This window comes from Acanthochromis polyacanthus, chromosome 13 (genome assembly GCF_021347895.1).
Source record: "Acanthochromis polyacanthus isolate Apoly-LR-REF ecotype Palm Island chromosome 13, KAUST_Apoly_ChrSc, whole genome shotgun sequence".
In the NCBI taxonomy this organism is placed as follows: Eukaryota; Metazoa; Chordata; class Actinopteri; family Pomacentridae; genus Acanthochromis; species Acanthochromis polyacanthus.
This window is the reverse complement of record NC_067125.1, coordinates 39,687,470-39,704,581: the sequence shown is the minus strand read 5'-3', so window position 1 is coordinate 39,704,581 and position 17,112 is coordinate 39,687,470. Positions and strand designations below refer to the sequence as shown.

The 17,112-nt window shown below is 42.2% G+C and overlaps 1 protein-coding gene across 2 annotated transcripts in view; it reads right to left on the bottom strand.

The window, feature by feature from the left end:
* The window catches only part of zgc:172282 (leucine-rich repeat and fibronectin type III domain-containing protein 1-like protein), a 204,995-nt gene that overhangs the window by 25,488 nt on the left and 162,395 nt on the right, over positions 1–17,112 (bottom strand). For both annotated transcript variants that reach the window (XM_022206150.2, XM_022206170.2), the window contains exon 9: positions 1,335–1,990. In XM_022206150.2, the coding sequence (XP_022061842.1) occupies positions 1,335–1,990 (656 nt within the window). The remainder of the gene's footprint in view (positions 1–1,334; positions 1,991–17,112) is intronic.

The window sequence follows — 17,112 nt, the reverse complement described above, 5'->3', positions numbered from 1 at the left end:
CTGAGCATATACAGCTTTACAAACATAAACACCGTAGTAAAGATTCATCCTTTGGGGAGCAACCGCTTGAACACTTCACAGTGGTATCGGCATGCATTGTTCCTATTTAGTTTTATTTGTTCATTTTCATAGTAAAGTATATATATATACACAATTAGAATATCTGCTGTATAGTTGCATGTTCAAACCATAAAGCTAATTTTGTTGCTTTTATAAGCCTCTTCAGATACTTTACAGGGCTTTTTACACTGCAGTAAATGTTAGCTACACAAAGGCAGTCACACAGATGTGATTTTAAGAACACATTTAGTTTTTGTGCAATTGTTTTGCCACATTTTAAAGTTTTATAAAGGGAGAAATGAGGGTCTTGGGTGTCTTCCAAGCTGGCATTGAATTTTAGGGAGTTTATATAGCCTTTCTTTTGTACTGAGGTAATTTTCCTTTTTCACTTGTAAGCACGTGTGTTGTGTCATTCCTAATGGCAAACAGGCTTTCTTGAGGTGCTTAAAGTCTAATACTTTGTAGCACACTCACGGAGGACACGCAAGGAACGTTATCCTGAATCACGCTAACTGTTGTGTGATGGCTGATCCCACCTGCATCACCAAATCCCTCTCTCCTCTAACACCAGCTTTCTTATGCAACTGGCTACACTCTAACTCTGCTTTTAGAAAAGGACCAAAAATAAAAAAAATCACAGTTTCTTGTAAAAGAAGGTCACAGCACTGTGCACAGCTCACTTGGGAAAACAAAGTAAAGTCAGTAATTTTCTTAAACTTCTTAAAGACTTTAAAGCCGCTGAGTCAAAATGTGCCACTTTCCATTGTTCAGAAATGAAGCCTGGTAATTGGCAAGAGCAGAAAACAAAAATAAATGAGCTTGGAGGAGGTTTTCACTGCACTGTAGGGAAGTTAATGCAAGACTATATTGTTTCATAGCTTTTCTTTTACAGTGAAAGCAATCACAGAGAGTTAAATAACGCTGAAGATACTACTGCAGCCCACCAGACAGAAAGCTGAAGACGTGTCTCACCATCTGTCTCCCATTACCATCTTTCCAGTGGATGAGGACGACATCTCTCATTCATTCTCTCATTCATGCTCACTCAGTTTTTCACTATTCTCTCCATTATTGTCTCGCTCAATTTCACACCCTCAGTTGCACATTGTATATTTCTCATCCTCCATCTCGTTCAGTTTGACTATATTTATTTATGTCTTGCTCCACTCTTTCTCTGTCAGCTTCTCACTGTTTTCTCTGAAATCCTTCCCTCTAGCTCTGCTGCTTGCCCTCTCCATGTCTACTTCCTCCTCCTTTTCTGTTTTCGGTACTACCTGCGAGCTCCTTGGGAGAGGTGGGCTCTTTGGCGACAGATGGCGGTCTGATTTTCATCTCAATGGCAACCCTGGAGGAGTAGCGTGCCTTGGTGGGTGAGAGCAACTCCTCATTGGCCACTGAGTCAGTTCTTGTCATTATGTTCCGTCCACTGCCCTCCTCCTCCACCAATGCCACTGTGTCTCTCAGGGTGTTGCTAGGCGACATGGCCCTGGACGGTGCTAGTGCCTGGTCGTCCTGACTGTCAATCATCTTTGAGGCAGAGCGAGGGACGACTTGGACCTGACTGCCTCCTCCTTGTCCGTTGCTCTGCGGCCTCGGCGCCGTCGTCGTGGCCGCGATGGCTCCCTTGCTGTGTCCCGCCCCTTGATGGCTGTAAACCTTGTATCGTATCATTAGGATGATGATGAAAACTAGCACAGAAGCAACAATAATCCCTCCGATGATGATGATCATAGTGCCACCCAGGAAGTGGCTGTGCAGTGCTTGACACTGGCTGAACTCTGTGTCCGTAGTGAATGACAGACAGCCCAACGGACGCGTTGCAGTCAGCGATGTGATGACGTCATCAAACACGGCCAGGACGCAAAGGTCGTAGCTGCGTCCAGCAGCGAGGTCCCGCACCAGGAAGTCGTTGCTGCTGGATGGAATCATCCTGCCACAGCAAATACAAAAGAAAAGAGGATGTCAGTATCAAGAAACCTAATAATGCAAAATAAATCATTAAACTCAAAGCAGAAGAAATACAGGTAAAAACAGAATCCTAGTTCAGCTTTTAAATTAATCTGAATTGCTAATAAGATCTAGAGGATTTTTAATCAGTGTCCGGGAAGTCAGCTGGACATGCAATAATGTGAATTACTTTCACAAACAGCTTCCTTTTTTTTTGGGTGAATGAAGCACCACATTAATGACCTGCGTCAGAGTCAGCAGGAGGTGGTTGGGGTGGATGGTGGGTGTACAAAGCATGATGAGTAAGACCGAGCTTCACATCCTGACTCCCATCTATGGTTCTGTTTAAGCAGCAAAAGAACTGTGATCATGGTGAGGAAAAAATGTGTTTTTGATTTGTTGTAAAGAAAACTTTTCTGTCTCCTGTCACAGTGGACATCATCTGTTTTTAACCAACTGCTGACAGTCATTAATTAACTGCTAGAAATCTTGTAGAGCTATACACGATGTTTTATACTGCTAGTACTGGCTACAAGGGGATACTGTAGTGCAAGTTCGGATATTTTGGCAGAAAAAACACAAAATTTACCATCACTCAATATATTACTTAAATGTTATGTATCAATGTGTTTCCTACTTGCCAAGAACATGTAATCTGATCAATTTCTTGTTTCCTTCTAAATATATTTGTTTTTGCAATATAGTTGCATAGCTTTTAAGGGGATAAAATGTAGAGTTTATACCAATGAAACACCCAAATTACCTAAAAAAACAAGCAAAACATCAAGCTTTTAGAGTGCATCAGTGAAAGATAACAAGGTAGGACAAAATAGTAACTTTACCATTATGTTGCCTGTCATTTTGGCCGATAGTGAGCTGAAAATTATGTCAGTGTCTTACGACAGTGCTGTCAATGACACTGCACTGCTGGATGCCGTCATTAGGTTAACACTGCAATAGAGCTGAATCGAAAAGCCACCAACACAAACCTGCTCTGTCCTACTCCACTCTGCCCATTCACTACACTGCACCAACAGCCAAATCAGCAATGCTGAGCCATGTAGCAGGAAAAAAAAAAATAAAAACCTCCTCTCCCAGGATGACTTATGATTGCAGCTGCTTGTTTTGCTTCCTTGTATTCTGCTGTGTGCTATAATATGAACGCTGCAGCGATGACACATGCACTATCATTACATATTTCCATGCAGCGCTGCCTGGAGCACAACAGTCACCTCACCGGCCTTATTTCCCCACAGAGTTAGAATTCATAAGTCTGTGATCTGGCAACACGTTCCATGCCTCACAGCTGCAGAAATCATCGCTCTCTGATTAAACACTTTCCTGATTCTTTCCATCGTGAACTTCTCCGGCCTTTCAGAAGGTAAATACTGCAGATCTCATTTTTCTTTGCTCGTATCCGATCCTGGTGGGGCGGACTAAGGGGGAGAAAGCACCCTGGTAAATGGGAGCAATGTTTTTTTTTTTTTTTCTGCGCTTACCTTGGTTTTGCTTTCTCTCTCTTTTTATCCGTACTTTCTCCAGGGGCCTTCGGAATAACTAGTGGGATTGTCAGACACCCACATGTCACTGCTATATTCTATCTAAGTCATATTTCCCTTCATTCGCATGCCCCCAGATGTACTGCGAGCCTTTCTGTCGTCGCCCATTCCCACCCCATGAATGTATTTCCACCTCTGCATGCAGACAGGCGGGCTTTGCAGCAAAGTCAGAGTGAAATAGTACTGATGGGCTTGTGTGTGTATGTGTGTGTCTGTTTGTGAGAGCCAGTGGGCAGCAGGGTATCGGCTGGCTCAGTCTCAGTGCCAAGCTCATCGATGGCATTGAACCTCAACCAGGAAGTATAACTTGGCAGATAGCTCTGTGTGTGTTTATCTGTGTGTGTGTGCGTGACCTTGTGCGGTTGTGAAGTGATGTGAAAGGATCCCTGGACTGAGTTCCTAATAGGAATCGAACCAGGAAACTTTAGCGGCCCTGATGTCTTGCCGAAGGGTAACAGCATGATTTGAGAGCAAAGCTGGACCAGGGCTTCCGAAAGCAATTTTTTAAGGGCTACTGAGAGAGAAAAAAAAGCACATAATAGAAGAAAAGTACCTCTGTCCACATTACTAAGCTTCAAAAAACTACAGAGTGAGACTTCTGTTGAATGTGTTTGAGCAAAATGATACCATATTTGTTTGCCTCTCCTCTCATCTTCACGGTGTGACAAACTGAATCATAGTTCAGAGAAATTTTTAGGGAAATTGGTAGGAGAGCAGGGCTGGTGGTGTCCTTTTGTGAACTCCACAAAGCACACGTGGGCTCCTTTTCCAAAATCTGCAGCCTGACACACTGCATTCAGTTTTAACAGTAACTTCTTTGTTAAACTTACCCCTTGGTTTTGTTGTTTTGAAAGCGCGTGTGGTGTTTCTCATGACACAAAGTGAGGTGTGTAAACGTGCCCTCAGGAGCCAAACAGGCTGACTCAAAACACATTATGTAAAAGTCGTGACTGATTATAATTAAACTGTCATGGAGATAGAGGGAGCAACTTTGAAAATTTGTGATTGTATTGCCTCCAATGCTAACTGTGCGTCACGTTTCACAGTGGGAATGTTGCTGCTTTTAGCAATGAAAGAGAAACAAAGAAAGCTAACAGTGAGAAAGCAGATCAATGTAAATTTGAATGCTTAATTCAGCAGAGACTAGTTCAACTTTTAACTTATAGTGCTATTGCTTAAAATTCATTATTGTAAGCTTTAATGATGGGACATTGTTGCCATTAATTCAGAAAGTGGGAATCTGTCGAATAGAGCTGTGTGAGGGATTACCGTGCCAATAATTTGTCTAACAGAGAGAAACTAATGAATGGCCCAGTGTGTATTGCACTTAGCCAAACCTTGGCATTTTCTGCTTTGTTGTGATTTGCTGTCATTTGGTTTCGTTTCACTGAGCTCTTTGTCATGTTGATTTGATTTGTTTTATTCTATTTCACAATGACTAGGCTGCATTGAACAAAATATGACAGTTACATCCCTCTGTGGGAACACAAACTCATGCAAAGAGAACTGCTGTGCGTGTGAGAGCTTATGTTACAATGGAAACAGAGGGCACGATTTATTTACAAATGAATACAAATTGCAATCCATATTAAAATGGAGTAAGCTGCATTTAAAATTAACATCGACATCTGTGTGAAGTCGTGCCTGGTAAGATGCAGTGAGTGAGACTCTAACACTGGTCTTAGATGAAGATTTTTTCATTGCAGATTTCTGATCTTTCCCTCAATTTTAGGCTTAATCCATGTTTGAGAGGTTGTTTGAAAGACTGAGGTGAGAATTAATTAATGATAAATTTAATTAAACACAACACAGGAGGTCTAAAAAGTTATATTCTCAATGAATGTTTATCCTTCTTGTCACGTATCTCATGTCCTGACCTTCCTCACATGGGTTGGGGGTCTATACTGTTGGGACAAGTCTGCAAACATGACATACCACTGGGCCAGTGCAGATGTCAGGTCATAAATATCAACTTTGCTGCCAGTGAAGTGTCTTTGATAAGTCTGACACAACCACATTGGGTGAGACTGAATCTGTGAAGCGCTTCACACTGCCCATGTAACCTTTGGGAATAATCAGCATTGCCTCCAACTACAATTAATCCTACGATTGTCTGGATGGCCAAATCTGGTGCAAATCAGCTTGAAAATCCCCCTGACGTGTACCCCTGTCTGTAAGGGCTCTTTTCTTAATAGGAATTAAACCAGGAAGCTTCCTCTGCCCTGAGGCTTTGCTAAAAGGCAGCTGCGTGTGAACTGAGAAGTGAGTAGTTGGGATGAGGTGGAGGAAATTGAAGGGAGGGATGCTAATAAAACAGAACATGCCACCACTATCTCTCTTTAAACGTGAACAAGTAGGAAACGTGTGTATACAGGGTGGGCCATAAGCTTCCACACACAGGAAAAATTAACATTTTATGTTGGACAACCGATTTTATTTATATAATGTGCTCTATATGATTACCATTGTTTCGAAAACACATATTAATATACATGTTTTCCACTGTTGATGAACTTGCATTAGCACAGCTGAAGTTGAAACATAAAAAAAAAATACATTACACATTTTCCTATGCATGTAAACTTATGGCCCACCCTGTATACACCGATCAGCCACAACATTATGACCACTGACAGGTGAAGTGAATAAAACTGAGCATGCTGGTACTATGGTGGTGGGCCTTGGATTTTGGCGTCCATGTTAGTGAGACTTAGACAGCCACATAAACATTGTCCTAGATCAAGTAGAATTCATTGTGCAAATGGAAATCCCAAATGTCACTGGCCTACCCCTGCAGGAAAATGCATCCGACCACATCGCAAAAACATCCATCAGGAACATCTTGACGAACATGACAATTGCACAAGACGTTGACTTGACCTCCATACTTCCTCGACCCAATTCTGATCAAGCATCAACAGGAACAAGTTTGATTCACAGAAGCTCCACTGCACAACCCAGAGGACCCAAAGGATCCACTGCCAATGTCCCAGTGCCAGACCTCATAGGACACCCTGAGAGGTCCTCTGGTCTAGGCCCAATCAGTGCTATGCCTGATCAATGTATACATTGTGTGTGTGTGTGTGTGTGTGTGTGTGTGTGTGTGTGTGTGTGTGTGTGTGTGTGTGTGTGTGTGTGTGTGTGTGTGTGTGTGTGTGTGTGTGTGTGTGTGTGTGTGTGTGTGTGTGTGTGTGTGTATATATACACATTTGTGTATTTGTCCTGTTCTTGTACAAATCCTTTTCTTATTTCACCAACGAATGACTTCAAAAAGATCGGTTAGAAAACAGCATAGAAAAAAATGGAAGATTTAATGCGTTTCTCAAGGACTCTTGTTCAGACAGGGTTTGGTGACACTGAAGACGGAACATCTGCACCCTCCAATTCTGCCACCTACCAAAAATAATCGCAACAACTTCAATTATATCAAATGAAATTGGCATATGGCATTCAGATTGCTCATTGGCCTGCATCTGTTTGTGTTTTGTACATCCATGGTTCTACAGATTCGTCAAGATTGATGCAGCGTTTCCAACCAATCAATAATTAACTGTGGCTGGGAGTTTTGGGTCTTGTGAAAGTGTGTCATGACTTTAAAAAGGACAAGGATTGCTGGGCCAAGCAGAAATGCTTCAGCAAACCCATTTGACACCACAATCATACTGGATGGTTTATTCAGTTAATGGGTTCAACCACGCAACCACGCACACACACACACACACACACACACACACACACACACACACACACACACACACACACTCAGACTCAGACTTAAACAGCTTAATGGAATCTTTTCTTCCACAACTGAGATTCACAAACACACACAGCTACTAAGCGAAACTAATGGTTTGTACGACTGCCGCTCTCTCTCTCTCACACACGACAAACAGATCAACAGTCAGTTATGTTTTGTCACCCTTCAGTTTATCCTCACACCCACAGGCGCACATGCAAACGCGCACACACAAATGTGCGCCTACACACAGCTGAAAAGACTAGATCCATTGAAATACGCAAACAGATAAAGTATTTCATTGTTTGACTCGAACAGATTACCACGCGCTATGTGATCTGGCTGTGTACACATGTACGCAATACTGCAAGCATGACAATAGTCTGATTCATGTGTTTAAAGGATTGCATAAGCTGACAACTCCTCAAAATAATCCCCTTTTTTCAATTCATGTGTTTCTTCAGTGACACACGGTCAACTTAAAGCTTTATATTGAGCCGTTGTTTGTGTAGACGCAGCGTTATCACTGGGGACTCTGTGTTGTCGTCGTCCTTGGAAAGCAGTAGGTCGTGGGTGCATATGCTGTGTGGGTGTCTCCCAGCACATCTGCTATTTTAGTTCACGTGGGTGCAGCAGGTTAGTTTGATTGAAAGCAGAGCACCATATGTGACTTAGATTTGTCCCTGCAGTGGTGCTACAGCTTGAACACTTGGCAATATTCACAATATTTAAGTTAAAAGTTCTGATTTAGCCAGCCTTTTCAGCACCATTTCTTGGTGTCAGATCTATGCGCAAACATGCCCGTCCTTTTATGTGTACAGATATCAACAAACCAGATCACTTATCAAGCTGCTTCAGAGAGGTCAGAAACTCAACAGCAGCAGTCTCCATCCTTTTTTTTGCACGACGGACGGTTTTCAAGCAAGACGGTTTTCTTTTTCTGTCTCAGCATCGAGTCTCTCTTCTTTTCAAAGAAGCTCTCCAGAAACATTTGTTTTTTCTTCATTTTGGCAGGGGTTAGATTGACGACTTTATTTAAACGGCCGGGCAGGAAAACTGACAGAGCTAAATGTGGGAAACAAGCACAGATGGAAGTGACGGGAAGATGATCTATCCATTTTTCAAAATAAAACACCCTGCAGGCTCGGCCGGAAATAAAATTTAAAATAAAATTTTTTTCTTTCGACTGGGCCTGGTACCAAATGACCCACAGCCCGGTGATTGGCGACTGTTGCTCTGCAGGATACTTTTACTGTAGGATTATGGAGTTTGCGCTCATATTCATTTGCACATTTTTACTGGTGAATTCCCTGAAAAACAAACATCTTTTCCTAATTCTAATCCTCATTGTCACTCAAACCAATTACAGTTACTTAGCAATTGGTACCATTTAATAAGCTGCATTATCTCTGCACAGTTTACTCTTTGGCCCCTGGTGTTATTGATACAAATTGCTTCCCAATCTCCACAGACTATTTATAATCTCCACTGAGAGCTAGTGAGATTTCACAGTGACCAGTTGGAGCTGGGGAGCAAGACATCCTCCCCTCTGGCTGTGACAGTGAGCAATCTGTCACAGCGCATGTATCATCCCGAATGCTGAATAGCTATGGTAATGTTGCCGTCTCTGCATTTATTTTGGATGCGCGATCCGGTTCCGAAAATAGTTGGGGCGCTTTCATTCTCCCGATAGCGTGTTTTGAAAACCATCAGGCCTATTCTCTCACGTATCGCCGCATTTTATCAGAGAATTTTCTATTGACATTTCCCCCACCCACCCCCTTCATCGGTTTTGTTTTCTTGGCTTTTCATCTCTAACTGCTTTCAACACAACCACATTCAAAGACTAGTAATTACTGCAGATTGCTGTCATTTCCCCAGGTTATTCCTTGCCTGTGTACCGCAAAGCACAACTTAACCGTGCAATTCACCACCTAACTGTTTATGTTCCAAAACACACTCTGAAGCTCTGCTGATTTACAGGAGCAACAAACGTTGAGACTATGTGATTTTCGGAGTTGAAATGGTTTTCTTCTCGACTCTATGTGCAGAACGGGAGCTCAAAAATGCTACTAAATTTCTGCACTTCTGTAAAGTGACATTTTTTCACTAATACCAGTCAACAGACATGTAATAAAATACTAACAAGTAATTTATATGAAATGCAGATGGATGGATAATTGGCTGAGCTGATTATTGAGCCCAATATCTGGTATTTTTCAGGTTGTATTCTCTATCTTTACTTTTAGTAATGTATTATCAATAAATTAAATGCACCACTTTGGGTCTGATGCTGCTGTCTTTCTCTCTGGTTTCAGTAATGTTTCTTTAGCAGAGACACAACCTGCAAAAGCTAAACAAGAAACACAAGCTACTTTACCAGTGTCTAAATCTAAGCTAGTGGCTAGAGGCTAAGTTATTAGGCAGCTACAGATCAGCCTGAAAGAGCGTCTGGAAAACAGTCACTAATAATACTTTAAGATATAGACTTCAGACAGCAGATGAAGTGGAAGGAGACAAACTGATCAATCAATAGATCAATCAGTAAAGAGAGGAGAGTCCCCTGGCATCATGTAATGGTTAGATGCATGCTCATTCCTATTGCTAGCATATTTATTCAGTTATAGTAATCTTTATAAATGAAGATGCCTAGTTCTAAATGGCAGTTTCCCTGCTTTCAAATGCTGTTGATATATAAGATTTCATGAAAATAGTATGATTACAAAGTGGATTGCCTTGATTATCAATAATCAGCATCAGTATCGGCCCTGGAAAAAACCCCCGTATTGGTCAATCTCATGTGCAATACTACAATATGCACCTGTGTTTATGTAGACTTACACAGCAGCCTTTTCTGACAGACGAAGGTGAAGCAGATGTGCTGGAACATGCAGTCATAACATCACAACCTGCAATTTCTTCTAACATATCCATGATTAGAATCCAGTTGTTGGTGTCAGAATCATTCGTTTACGATCCTTTAAATCATCACTGATTGTCACATAACAAGGCCGCGTTCCTTTTTGGAGTTCTGTGATGATCGCCGTTGGTTTGTCTGTCTGTATGTCTGTCTGTCTGACTCTTTGCAACATTACTCAAAAACGGACTAATTGAATTAGATGAAATTTCCAGGGAAGATCAGAAATTACACAAGGACCAGCTGATCAGGTTTCAACAGTGATGCAGCTTATAGTGTGGATCCAGGGATTTGTTAAGAATTTCTGTATCATTGTGAGACAGCGTTACGGCGTCACTGTAACTATGACAACAAGTGAACACTACATCAGCTGCCTGCTGGTGATCACATGATTGTGACCCTACTACAAATCAACCACAGCGGACTTATTGGGACTTATCCATCAGAAATGATACATGGAACAACTGATTGAACTGAGGAGGTGTTTCAGAGTGTGACGAACAGGGCCGTCCGTCACGTATGTTTGCACATTGCACATGACACTTTATGCATTCAGTTAGCGTGTTAATGCACCCAACACTGTGAGAAGCTAATTGGTAAATAATTTGTACACGATTGTCGGTTTTAAATATTTTATTAACCAAACAGTTTTATTGAGGTTGGCCGTGGGTCCGGTCCGGTGGCGTCACCTGGGGTGATGGCGGCGGCCGGGTCTGCGGAGGTGACAGGATAATTTAGATTGGAATGTACAATATTGTGAGATAATTTAAATTGGTGGTTCTCTTAGTGTGGTGTGCATGCGGTGAATGTATTGAGTGTCGTGGAGGTGTGTGTGTGAATGAGTGGTCTGCGCAGTTAACCTACCGTTTCCTCTTGTGTCCAGGTGCGTCTGGCCAAAAGAGTCCTCAGGGAGCCAGACGCCCAAAAGACTGTTCCGGGCTGAACCAAGGGGAGGGATACGGAAGGGGTGGCTGCAATACTTTTAACTTTATATTGTGTTGTTGGTTTAAGTTTGGTGGGTTTAGTTGGGTTAGTTTGCATTAGTTATTTTTTGTTTACTTTATTCTGGGTTTTGGTTTATGATGGAGAGTTTTTAACTTAGGTGGTAACGGCTAAGGATAAGGTGATCTACCTCCAGAGTTTTATTGGTTTATTCCTGTTGAGCAGACCAGTATTAGAGGAGGCTGTTCCCCTCATTCAAGGGAAACGGTTTGTCTGTCTGGTTGTTCTGCGTTCTGCTGCTGGAGAAGCCATTGCTCCTACCCTCCAACGCACCTGCACTTTTTGCACTTGCACTTTGATATTTTGTATTTTTGCACATTTGGAAAATAAAGAAGGAAAAAAAAGAAAAGAAGTCGACCACTCAAATGCTGCCTCCGCCTGCCTTTGTACCACTGTTCTTCCACCGCTCGAGCCGCTTGATCACACAGAGTCACATCAATCGCCACCACCCATTACATTTGTAGGTTACACGATTCAGTATCCATACATAATGTACACATACATAAGACAAGCTTGTGCTCAGTGCAAGGTCCTGTTGTTTGTGGGTTGTTGCTGTGATTTCTGATCATCAATAACTAATAAACAAATGCTGCATTTCTGACCATGCCATATGAGGGAATGAACAGCCTTTGTGAAGTACTGTGCCCTCTTTGTAGCCTAGCCGCGCTAGACAACCCATGGCAACGAATTTAATTCTCTGCCAGGGTGGGTCTAGTTACCCTCCATAAGGCTCGAGGTTGGATGCTCCTAAAACTGGCCGGACGAATCACCATGAAGTGTAGAGTCAGAAGGTGGGCGTAACGATTCTGAGAGAAACAACCGGAAACAACTAGCCTAGCCACGCTAGACAACCCACGGCAACGAATTTAATTCTCTGTCAGGGTCGACAACAAAAACAACAACAGTCGTTGAGCTCCATTAGCACCGACTCTGAATAATCTTTCTGTTAACATGTCTGTAATATACTTGAGCTTCACCCATTGACTGTATAAATAAGGCTTCACCGAACTACCGCATCCTCTGATTTCTGGTGCTCTAGGAGCCTGTTCGTTGCGCTGATTGGTTGTATACCTACCCAATTGCTGCAGAGTGATTTGATAGACAACCTTTTAGCCCGCCTCCCTCCCTGTCGAGTGTGCCTAGACCCTTGCGTCTTCAGAGCATGGGTCTAGCGCGGCTAGGCTACCCTCTTTGTGCTTTTCTAGTTATTTATCAGATGCATTTACAGTCATTAGATTATCATAGTGTTTAAAAACACACATTTTGTATTCTGTACACAGCTTCACCATATCTGCCATTGAGCCTGTAGAGGAGACGTGTAGGTCTCGGTGTCTGTAGTCCAGAATGGCATTAACAGATGCTAATGGACCTGTTCTGAGCAGCTCTGCTTTGTTAGCATGTCATTGTCTGGTCTCAGGCGAGAACAGTGACAAGTTCGTTAGAGGCTCTTGTTACAACAGCAGAGTGACGAGGGGCTGCTGTACCGCTCCGTCCTGCGAGTGCACGTTCATGAGTGAGTGTGCCCATTCCGAGTGCGGCTGACATTTCCGTGCCCAGCGTGGATATGTACTCTCACATCTGTGTCGGCGCATGAGCCTGACATTTTCATGCTGTCTGAATTTAGTTAGGTTGACTGACAGGGAGAAGTTTTGTTTGTAAATACTGTCCATCAATCAGCCCTTGGGCACTCAGAATGCATACGCACACACACACATCCGCATATGCAAACACACACACACACACAATGTCATGAAGTCACATCCGGAGCCTTGGGTTGTGACTGTTGATCTAAGCAAAACGTCAAGTGAATATTTATGATAATGTGCCCTGGATGTTTTTAAATAATTTAATGTGCCAATTATTCCTCCAGTGCAGGCAGCCCAGAAAAGAGGAGGGCAAAGGTTTGACAGCACAGTCCCTGCAGCACACACACACACACACTCTGTCCATCTTGCGAGACACACTGCAAAAAATGAACCCACAATATGTCACTGAGCTGAACATGGATGGATGGGTTGATGGATAGATGCGCAGACCTATTTTAGACCTCAAATCATAAAGGAGGTTTTCCTCGACCTGGCACGGTGTCTGCAAAAAAAGTGACATTACTTGAAATAATTCATTATTAAAAGGAAAGGGGAAAAAAATCGCTGTGAGAGTTCACCGTTTTTTACAGAACCGAGCAGCCGTTCGGTATTCATGAGACCCAGGGGACAGATTTTGATGTTACAAGCTTTAATTATGAAAATAAGTGCCATATAATCTATCATTCTGTGTGGACTTCCCCTTCTGCACCTGAGGGCCCTGTCCGGTTGCCCTCTCTTAAGAGGTGAGCCGTCCCCCTGCATCTTCCCCTGGGGAACTGAGTCAGTATTTTTAAGGTCCCGCTGATTGGCTGGTTCTGTTAGCTTTTCACTCCACCAGTCCCTGTGACACAGCTTCCTTTTTAATCATAGCCTCTCCCTCTCCTGACATCATGCATATAATTTTTGTCCCTATGTCAGTCCTGCTCATTCTCTGTTTTCACCTTTGTGCGCCTCTCTGTTCTGATGTCTTTCCATCTCGCTCACATTTTTCACACCTGTATTTTTTTCTCCCATCAAATCCAATTTCTCTGCCTATTACTCTGTCTGCTTTGCATTTATTTTCTCTCTCACAAACATATGTTAAAACAGATGAGGTTTGTGAGTCAACCTTGCAAAAGCATGTACACTTAAATCAGATGCATTTTTATAGATGTAGCTGCAGGTTAAATCATGTATCAGTGTATATAATGTCAGACTGCACAAATAGGAATAAAAACTAACTAGTTTTGATTTGAGCATCGCATCCACACTGGCAGACACAACAGCTAAACTAACAATGGTCACAAGTACTGCTGAATTATTTGCTTTTTGATCTTTTTTTAAATATTCTTTGGTGATTTGTTGTCTTTAAAACGCCCCACAAGTGCCTACATTTGATTAAAAAAAAAAGATATTTGTCAAAATGGCAATTATTTGTGACTTTGTCTTCAGATAACATTATTTTTTCATCATGCTGAGTGTTCTTTGCATCACTTTCAGTACATTAATTTATAGAAAGTACCAGTGTTCCTGTTTTATGATCCTCTCCTGCTCCTACCCAGCAGTTCTGCCTACAGATGGTGAGTTAAATACGTCAAATTGCACTATAAGCATGTGATCAGCTCGGGATCATTAAGCAACCTGTTAGGGTTGGCAACTTGACCTCTTTTGAGATGGGTATAATATGATGGAAAACTAATCCAGTCAGCAATACTTTAGTCCAACTCATATCGAGACAGGAAAAAATAGCCATCTATCATATATATACCGGGCTTTGCAAAAGTTCTGTTACACGGTTTCATGATCTTTAGAGACGTTTACATGTCGGAGTGAAAAATTCCATGAAACAAACTGAAAGTTCTACCTTATAGGCAGGTGTCATTAACACAAATTTGTTCTCCGGTGAAGTTGTATCAAGATGGAAGTGAAAAGAGTTGAGATGTCTGCTCTCCTTCATGCAGGCCACAACAAGTCTGACAGAGCCAAGCAGCTGAACAGTCGCGGAGAGGCTCAAGAATGGTGAAGATCTTTCAGATGATCTTTCAAGAATGGTGAAGACCTGAAAGATCTTCACCATTCTTTAGCCTCTCCGCGACTCTGTGGACGGTCATCCGGCTGATGTTCAGCACGAAGGAGAGCAGATATCTCAACTCTTTTGACTTCCATCTTGATACAACTTCACCGGAGAAAAAAATTGTATTAAGGACACCTGCCTATAAGGTAGAACTTTCAGTTTATTAAATGGAATTTTTCACTCTCTAAAGATCATGAAACCGAGTGTAACAGAAGTTTTGCAAAGTCCGGTATATATATATGTGTGTGTGTGTATGCTTTTCAAATGCAAAAATAGACATACAGCAATATATTCCAGGGGAAAAGATAAATACATCAACCCTAGAGAAACAGTGTTATTGTTTATCTTAACTAAGAAATATTAATCAACATGCATCAGTTTAAAATGAATTAAATCTGTTGCATCCTTTATGTTCCAGCCAGGGAGGCCTGGGAGAGGAAGACAGAAATTTAAATGATTATTGTCATGCGCGTTCTAAACGACCAGTTCTGAGAAGAAAGCACCGTAAAGTACCGCAATCGTCTCACAGCCTTCTGTGTTTTACTGCGTTTTAAGTACTTCATCATATTTGAGTCTCATTTTCTTTGACAGGACAGAACTAAGTGAGTTTCAGACAATAGCACTGCCTGGGCGTTCAGCATCAATTAACTTGACTGAAGTCCACTGGCTACTTTGCTGGCCAGATGAATTGCAATCATTTCCCCAAAGCGGTTAAAAAATCCAGCATATTTGCAGCAGTGACAGTTGCCAAAGTAGATTTACCTTCTTTTTTTTTGCTCTAATCTGTGTGGCCACATCATTAAAAATGACTGACAACAGCAGTTCAGGGGTAAGGCTGTAATAGTTGTGTGTGGGTAGCTCATACAAGGTTGCCCGATTACCTGTGTGAGTTCAGTAAATGAGGGTGAAAATGCAACTGACACGCAACAGCAGTGTCATCCTTGCTTTTCAGCTGTGTTGCTTTTCATCTCTTTTGTGCGATTGTTCCAGAGTTGAAAATCTGTGAACTTTTTCACAAAAGTGCCGGTTTCGCTCCTTTTCAGGCAACCAATCATATGGGCGGGACTCATCCCCCTGGCGACCGAGAAAATAGAGACGCTTGTTCCCCCTGTTTCTGCCTGTCCCGGCCTGTATGATGTGCCAAAAAGAAATGATCACAATGAGGGGCGATGCTATCATACAGTGGGGGTTAGGGTGGTGATGTGTTTTCAAGAGCGCCCTGCCAGCCCTTTTCTGCCTGAGGAAGCCACTATATGGACACATGCATTTACTCATGCAATCCCTTCCTTCCATTATTTTTCCCATTTGAACCATTTTCTTTAACCATCTTCTGCTTCTACCACACTCCTACTAGCGTTGCATGGTACACCAGTGCTGGAAAGGTACAATTCCAATATCCTGCTGTTAAAAACAATACTTTCTCCCATTTTATTAATACCTGCACTTTAAGAATGACCTGTTTTAATAGAAGCCGTGTTCCCTTTGAGCTGCCTCGACGTGTAACTGCAGGGCACTGTGTGTGTCCAGCGTTCTGCTTCCACTGCCTGCAGGCATGGTGGGCTTGCCAACTAGGTTTTTTTTAACTTTTTTTTTTGGTTTTCTCATACGCACACTGCAGCTTTAATGATGGCAAAGCAAGAAACATGGTTGCAAGTGCTCTTGTCGACTGTCCACGTTTTGGACAAAGTAGGCGCACAAAGCGAAATACGGCATTACTTCCCCGACAGTCAGGGAAAGCCCACGGACACCACAAAGCCCGTCTGTTAAAAAAAAAGAAGAAATCTTTCAAACCTACGCAGACCGAGGAAGCCAACTTGGCAAAACATTTCGCCGACAGCTTGTTCAAAGAATTCAAGCAGTGACAGGTTAGCGATAGATGACATAATTACATCATGCCCACATCCTCAAATATGAAGTCAAACCAGAGCTACGATAACTGTTTCATTTGGGTTTATATTTTTAGCTGATTTAACAAACATTTCTATATGCAAATGCAACGCTCACACAGGTAACGTTACCTTTCCCACAACCTGCAAACTGCTTTAAGTGAAGTGTTCATGAATATGCAGATTAACACCATCAGGTATAAATGAGCAACGAGATAGCAGCAAAACTGTGAAAGTAGCTAATTAAAACTTACACTCAAATAATCTTCACACTTATTTGTGACGTGAAGGTGGAGAGATTTGAACAGTTAAGGAGCTGATCTCTGGTGTTTCTGCAGCTGTGACTGGATCTGAAAATGTGTGAAT